This window comes from Bidens hawaiensis, unplaced genomic scaffold (assembly GCF_021521415.1).
Source record: "Bidens hawaiensis isolate Kalapana, Puna unplaced genomic scaffold, B.hawaiensis_p1.1 tig00046157_1, whole genome shotgun sequence".
Taxonomy (NCBI): domain Eukaryota; kingdom Viridiplantae; phylum Streptophyta; class Magnoliopsida; order Asterales; family Asteraceae; genus Bidens; species Bidens hawaiensis.
Genome location: NW_027498230.1, coordinates 1 through 8176, shown reverse-complemented (window position 1 = coordinate 8176; position 8176 = coordinate 1). Strand labels below are relative to the sequence as shown.

Below are 8176 nucleotides of genomic sequence, written 5' to 3'. Positions count from 1 at the left end.
TCTTTTTTATTTTCTTATATTATTTTATGTTTCAACTTCAAAATATTGTATATATTTTCATAATTTTAAAACATATGAAAATGCCAAAAAGATTTTAAGTTTTTATATGTTTGTACATATATTGTTAAATCTTTATTTTATTCAAAATCATGTGTTTTGTTATCAAGGTCATTCATGCAAAGTTCGTTGGAAACCTGGGACTTAAACAAATCAATTACAAGTTGAAGGGGTATGTTTTGAAAAGAAAAATTCGTCTTTGGCCCTCAAGAGGGTCTGTGAACGAATATTATTCGCTTTAAATTTTGTACTGCAACTGTACATGGACAGGTAGATTAAGATCAAGTGTCCTAGACTGAAGAGACTGAAGTTTGAGATGCTGAAGTGCTTAAAAGAACACGAGAACGTGACAGTTGACGATTGAACCCAAAATGAACTGTCAGTCGAAGGAGAAAGCAAAGATACAAGTCGGCCCAAGAAAGTCAACAAAAAAAAATTAGATGTCGAGCCTCCGGCATCTAATGTTTCTAAAATGTTTCGTTGCCGATCCTTCACAGAAAATAAGATTGAAGTTCAAATCTTCAAGATCGGAAAAAACAATGAATTGTCCAAGATCAAATATCGTTCAAGCTCTTGGATCAAGATAATTACTAGATTTCAAGAAATAAAGACGAAGCAAGGAGCTTGACGAAGGTTCCTAGACTATGCAACCTCAGCAGACCCAACAGTTGAGGCAGAAGGCTTTGGCTCTCCCTCAACTATGCAACCTCAAATCTAGACAATGCAGCATTAGCAAAATCACCACCTCCGTCGCCCAAGAAGACAACGTCCAAATCGGCCTTCGCCGCCCCGTGCGGCCCTTTGGCTCCCAACAACAATGTAGCCAAACCGATATCCAACGACCAGTCCAAAAATGCCAAAGGTATACTATTCACATTCCCTGATATTTCATAAACTGGGATCGTGGGCTTGATACTGAAACCCTAATTAAATACTATATATTCCAATATCATCATGTAACAACATACACGTATATACATATATTTTCAGTTTGCTAAATTAAATTAATTTGAATAGGTACGTCTCACAACAAGTCAGCTCCCCAAGGACACTTCGGATGAGCGTTAACAGGCCAGACGGGGCGCCGCTAGAACTCGAAGAGTGCTGCGACGAGCTCCGGTACATCAACAAGGAGTGTCAGTGCCTGGCCATTATGGAGGTGGCTCAGAGAGTGATGAGTCAGCCACAACAACAAGCTGGATTTTTCGGTGGTGATAAGAAGGATATGGTGAGGCAGGTGGTTCAGAGTCTGCCGAATGAGTGCAACTTGGAAGTCCAGCAATGCAGCATCCCCTTCGCATAGAGATGTTGTATGAAGGAGCAATAATAAATTAGATCTCTAGCTAGTAAGTTCATCTAGGTTTACGGCTTTGAGATCCTAATGATGAGAATAATAATAAGCGTTGTCTCATGTGTAATCGTGGCTTTCATCTTATTATTTTAATATAATGACTTGGAAGTTAATGATAAATTAGAGGCTAGTTGATAACAATATTGAATGAGAGAGAGAGTGAGTCTTTTTCTTATTTCAGCAAAAGATGAAGTACAAAAACAGAGAACCCTCCTTTATACAGAAAAGAAAACAAACGGTTGTGCTTATGACTCGCACAACTAAACAACTTATTCAAAATTCAAATGTAAACAACCTGACTAAATCAACCACAAAAGACTCAACAACTCTTGACCAAACAAAGAAATTGCAGGAGACTTAATTGAGTATGCTTTCCACCTTTTCTAATTTTTGCATGGGAGTGTTGTGTCAACTTTAACACCCTCCCTTGATACACACTCCTGCACTCCAACCTTGTGCCTTAAATACACCATTTTTTCTCTAGGAATTGCGTACTGCTCGCCAGTACCACAAAATTCCAGCTTGACTTAACCCTGATTCACCATATCTCTGATAAAATGATACTTAAGTTCAATGTGCTTTGAACGGCTGTTCATGATAGGATTTTTGGACAAGTTTAATGCAGATTTGCTGTCACAGAATAACGTAGTTTCTTGTTCTTGAGCCACACCAAGATCATTTAAAATCCTCCTTAACCACACCGCTTGACATGCACCTCCTGTAGCCGAGATATACTCAGCTTCTGTACTTGAGAGAGCCACGGTATTTTGCTTTTTAGAACACCATGTCACAGCTGCATTGCCAATGAGAAACACATTTGCAGACACACTTTTTCTATCATCCAAACAACCTGCCCAATCACTATCAGTATATCCAACCAACCGAACATCATTCTTGTTTTCATACCACAGACCAAAACCAGTTGTGCCTGCAATGTAACCGAGCACTTTCTTAGCAGCACCTAGATGTTGTTTTGAAGGAGCCTGCATGAATCTTGCCAGGACTCCAACAGCGAAAGCCAGATCTGGTCTTGTATGAGTGAGATACATAAGTCCTCCTACAAGACTTCTGTACATTGTTTCATTCACCTTGTCTTCACCATCATCAACCTGGAACTTGTCATTAGGACTCATAGGAACAGCTTCGACTTTGCAATCCTTCATATGGAATTTACTGAGTAGACTAGTAGCATACTTCTCTTGACTCACAAAAACACCCTTTTTAAATTGTTTTACTTCTAACCCAAGAAAGTATTGTAGAAGCCCCATGTCTGTCATTTCAAAAACCTCCTTCATCCCTTGCTTGAATTCAAGAATGAGTTGTTCACAAGAACTTGCGCATATGATATCATCCACATAAAGGCAAACGTAGATAATATCATGTGCATCAGTTTTCTTCACATACAATGTTGGCTCATTAAGGCTTCTATGATACCCATTCTAAGTAAAATAACCATCTATTTTAGCATACCAAGCCCTCGGGGCCTGTTTGAGTCCATACAGGGCCTTCTTAAGCTTATACACTTTTCCACTCGAGTTCTTCAATTCATACCCCTCCGGTTGTTCAACATAAATATCTTCTTCAAGCTCTCCATTCAAAAAGGCTGACTTAACATCTAATTGATGTAAAGACCATCCTCTTTGAGCTGCCACCGCAAGCACAACCCTGATTGTTTCAAATCTGGCTACCGGGGCAAAGGTTTCCTCGAAATCAATACCCCTTCTTTGAGAGTAGTCCTTAGCCACTAACCTGGCTTTGTGTTTCACTATTTACCCATCAGCACCAAGCTTAGTTTTAAACAACCACTTTAAACCAACAACATTCTTACCGAAGGGTAGAGAGACTAATTCCCATGTATTGTTTCTCTCTATAGCAGCCAGTTCTTCAGCCATGGCAATTTGCCATTCTTTCTTTTGAACAGCATCATGATAACACATTGGATCACATATACTTAAAGCAAATTGTAAGTGCATGTATTCTTCTGGTTCAAGTGCATGTGTAGATGCATAAATATTAGACAAAGGACGAATATTTAAAGGTGTTTGATAGGTACCAGTTGTAGTTGTACTTGATTGAGACCCTTCATGCAAAGTTGTCTGACCACCCATGTGCACTGAACTTGAACTAGGTGAAGTAGGTGACACCACTCCATTCATAGCTACTGTTGCACTTGTATGTGATGTTAACTCTCATCAGGTACACTTTCATTCACAGGTGAAGGATCTTCATATGACAAGTCAACCATCAACTTTTTCATTGTTATTAGCTTCTTCCCAATTCCATGATGCCTCCTCAATAATAGTAACATCCCTACTAGCTTTAAACCTTTTATTAGAAGGATTAATAACCGGTAACTAGTAGGGCTTTGTGAAGAGTAGCCAATAACAATCATTTTTTGTGACCGGTCATCTAATTTCTTTCTCCCTTGAACATACACATGCTTATACCCAACACTACCAAACACCCGAAGCCTAGACACATCAGGAACTTCTCCTGACCATTCTTGAAGCGGTGTTTGGCCTTCAACAGCACTTGTTGGAGATCTGTTAAGAACATACACAGCCGTTGCCACAGCCTCTGCCCACAGAAAATTTGGCAACTTCTTTTCTTTTAACATACTTCTTGTCATCCCCATTACAGTACGATTCTTACGCTCCACGACACCATTCAGTTGAGGTGTGTGTGGAACGGTCAATTCCCTTCGTATCCCATTCTTTTCACAAAAACTATAAAATTCCTTTGAACAAAATTCTCCACCTCTATCAGTACTCAAAACTTTTATAGTGCTTTCACTTTGTTTTTCAACCAGATTTTTTAATACTTTAAATTTTGCAAGAGCATCTGATTTGTTTTTAAGAAAATACTCCCATGACTTTCTTGTAAAGTCATCAATCAGAAGAAAATAGTAGAGGCTATGACCAAGACTTTGAACTTGCATGGGACCACAAAGAATTACATTCTTGGATGTCTCATCTCCTAAAGTTATAACTTCTGGTGCTGATACGACTTCTCAATTGTGGCAAAGAGTTCTAGCCTTTTCTTAGCTCTCCAAGAATGAGATGTGAAACGGGTTCTTGTGTGTTTTCCCAATAAACACCCCTCACAATTTATATATCTTCTGATACGAGGAAGCCCTCTCACCATATTATTATCATGTAACAATCTCATGCTATCAAAGTTTAAATGAGCAAACCTCTTGTGCCATAATTGAGAAGTCGTATCAGCACCAGAAGTTATAACTTTAGGAGATGAGACATCCAAGAATGTAACTTTTGTATTTGAATTCTTTAATGTTTAGCCCGGTTCAGGTTTGTAATTCGAATCTTTCATAATTATAAAAACTTGTATTTTTTTGGTATTTAACTTGATTTAACTTAATTTATATCCTCATAACTTTCAAACTCGTCAAACAACTTTTAAAATCCCTTGAAATCGCTTATTTTGGCTTAAAAATGCATTCATATAAGTACAAGGGCTAAAATTGCCAAAAATCAAACTTTTGAAAATCTCCACCGCGTAGAGCCGAGCGTAGGGTGAATCCTCAAGCTACGAGACGCACGGGGGGCATAGGATACAACCAATATTCGATTTTTTATTCGCTTTATTCATTTTTAATGCGAGATCTTTCCTTTAAAGACCTAAGCTGCGAAAATTGAGCCCCAAGTCAAGTCCTATAGCATTATTACATGTCCAAGTTCGTTATTTGGTTAATATAATCGGGATTCTTTAAGATAAATGACTTGTTTTCATAATTTCATTATTCGGTTTATTTAAATGAAACAATTACTTAATAACGAGTTTGGAATGGTTTACTTAATCAAAACTCATTCCTAAAACCCTAAAGTATTTTGCAACACCAGCCTCCATTGTCCTTGAGCCAATTCTTTGGTGTTTTTGGTGTTCTTCATCTCGTTTGCATATTTCACTTTGACTTTCAAGCTTCAAGACCCTTTGACTCGTCTTTCTCACATCTCCTTTATGTTCCACGATAAGTTGTCTTCATGAAAAACGTCTATTTTTTTCTAACTAAAAAAGTCCTGGATCAATTTTACTTATTGATGGGGTTTTGTCGGTCAATTGCTTTCTGACCCGTTTAGGGTTATAAAGGTCAATTTTAATGGTTTTCAATTACTATATATTCTAAACGGAATTATCTTTCGGGCTATGAGACTTTTATGTTTGTTTTGAAATTTTAAGTGTATTGCTCAGAACCCGACTGCCGACTCGAATTTCGGATTCTAAATAGTAGTAGCTCGTTTAAATCTTTAAATCTCATGTCTTGAGTTTCACACATTCGTTTAATTTTATTCCAGTTGCACTATTCTCGATTTTAATTCTAGTTTATTTTATCTAATTTGCAGGTTATTTCGTGTCAGATCAATCAGCACGTTAATTTCCTCGTTTACTATTATTTTATTATTATCTCACCTAACCTTTAACGTTAGTAATCATTCCCCTATTTTACTTCTTTTAATTTTGGGGACCTTATGCGTACCTTACAATACTTTTATGTATCTTAATACTTCACTTGAAAATCTCACATATTGTTTTGTTGATCAATTGAATGTATATATGCTAGTTTCTTACTTGATCATTTGTTTATTTATCGCATTCGGAGAGGTCTATCATAATTGCATTAATGTATGATCATGCGCCATCTCAGTAGCCAAAGCCCGATTCGCCACTACGTTGAATATTGACCTTCAGCCACACGAGAAAAGTGTGGCCGTAGGCCTTTAGCCACACACATTTGGTTCAGGTCATATGTGGCCAAAGGTCGCAACACCGTGGGTATGATATGGCCACACAGTTTTTAGTGGCCTTATGTGGTAATAAGTGTGGCTAAAGGGAACAGGCATTAGTCGCTTGGCCATCAAGAAGTCTCTCCAATAAGTGTGGCTAAACGGTAGAAAATGGCCACATGACTATTTACTATGAGTGACCATTGCATCGTATAGAGCCACATGAATTAATATTTCAGCCACATGAATTTTATAATAATGTGGCCAATAGAGTTGTGTTAAGCGTGCATTGTGACCTATACCGTGTGGATATAGCAAAGCAATGGCCACTTAAATTTAATAATAGTGTGGCTAATTATATTATATAGACACTGGATATTACATTAAAAGTGGCTAAATATGTTTACTTGCCACTCAAACACTCCTTTGTAGATTAATAGTGTGGCTATTGTCTTACCGTTTGTCACACATAATGCTTTTCTTAATTTAAAGTGTGGCTCTTGTCAAACTTTTCGTCACACATAGTGAGGTATTGTGTGGCTAATCATATCATATAGACATTGGAGGTTATTGTTAATGTGGCTAAAAATGTGAACTTGCTAGTCAAAAACTCTTTTGTAGTTTGTGGTGTGGCCATTGTCTTACCGTTTGTCACACATAATGTTATTCGTAATTTAAAGTGTGGCTATTGTCAAACTTTTCGTCACAACATAGTGAGGTACTGTGTGGCTAATCATATCTTATAGACACCGGAGGTTATTGTCAATGTGGCAAAAAAATATGAACTTTCCAGTTAAACACTCTTTTGTAGTTTGTGGTGTGGCTATTGTCTTACCGTTTGTCACACCTAATGTTTTTCCTAATTTAAAGTGTGGCTAATGTCAAACTTTTCGTCACACATAGTGATGTATTGTATGGCCAATCATATCATATAGACACTGGAGGTTATTGTTAATGTGGCTAAAAATGTAACTAAGAACATTAGCATGAATTCAAAACATGTTTTTTCATAAGTTTAACAAACCCAGCAACATAAATTTAAAACAGGTTTACATTACCAAACCTTCACTAATAAGTTATAAATTCAAAATATTTGAAACTACTACTAATTACTACCGACCTCAAACTTTTCTCATAAGCTCATCAGCTTGTTTTTGCCTCCTTTCTTCATTTTACTTACGTTCTTTTTCCATTTGTTCCATTCGTTGCTCGTTCTTCCAACTCGTTTCTTGACTTCCTTTCATTTTCTAGTTCTTTTTCCATTTCGGCTCTAACTTTTTGAACCTAAAATTGTTAAAAATATTAGCATCATAACTAATAAAGGGTTAATGTAAGGCGAAACCTCAAAGCCAAGTAGGGGTGTTCACGGTCCGGTTTTTGCGGTTTTTCCGTCAAATTATAAAACCAAACCGTTGGTAACGGTTTTTAATTTATGTAAACCAAAACCAAACCGTATAACTTTTAAACCGAACCAAACCAAACCGTTACTAACGGTTTGGTTTCAGTTTGGTTTCATGGACCTGAACCCGAACCAACTCGTTTATATATTACACCCACAAAATCAGTATGTAATTTTCATTTAAATTTTTAGTTATAAACCGAACCAACCCGTTTATGGAGTATACCACATGTATATTAAATTATAGTGTTAGCAGTTTTTATGTTACCACATGTATATGAAATATGAAACGGTCTATTTTCATTTGCTCGCCCTGGTTGATATGTTATACCTAATTATATAACAAAATGAAAAATGATAAAGATAACTTACAAATGCGTGTTCTGACTTTTCCGTACAAAAATCAAATCCAACAAGGATATTAATGTTGAGCTCGCCCTCACCCAATACTTTTTCTTGCTTTCTTTGCTGAGGTGGGTATCAAAGAATACTTTAATCCACTTAACTTTTCGACCATGTTCTTTTTCCTAATAAAAAGTAATGTAATAAACGTTAAAGCACAAACAATTATAATTTTTGACCTAATTTTTTAAGATTGAATTTACAAATAAAACTAGCTTACCAAGC

General features: G+C 36.7%; 1 protein-coding gene across 1 annotated transcript; it reads left to right on the top strand.

The window, feature by feature from the left end:
* Nucleotides 1-701: 701 nt before the first annotated feature.
* On the top strand, nt 702-1526 carry LOC143596212 (2S seed storage protein-like). The gene is made up of 2 exons (XM_077075053.1): nt 702-919; nt 1075-1526. The coding sequence occupies exons 1-2, from the start codon at nt 702-704 to the stop codon at nt 1358-1360; spliced, it is 504 nt and encodes a 167-aa protein (XP_076931168.1). The 3' UTR covers nt 1361-1526.
* The last annotated feature ends 6650 nt before the right edge of the window (nt 1527-8176 follow it).

Coding starts and splice junctions, on each gene's coding strand:
- LOC143596212 (XM_077075053.1), top strand. CDS start 702: ATGCAACCTCAGCAGACCCAACAGTTGAGGCAGAAGGCTTTGGCTCTC. Junction 920..1,074: donor CCAGTCCAAAAATGCCAAAG/GTATACTATTCA, acceptor TAATTTGAATAG/GTACGTCTCACAACAAGTCA.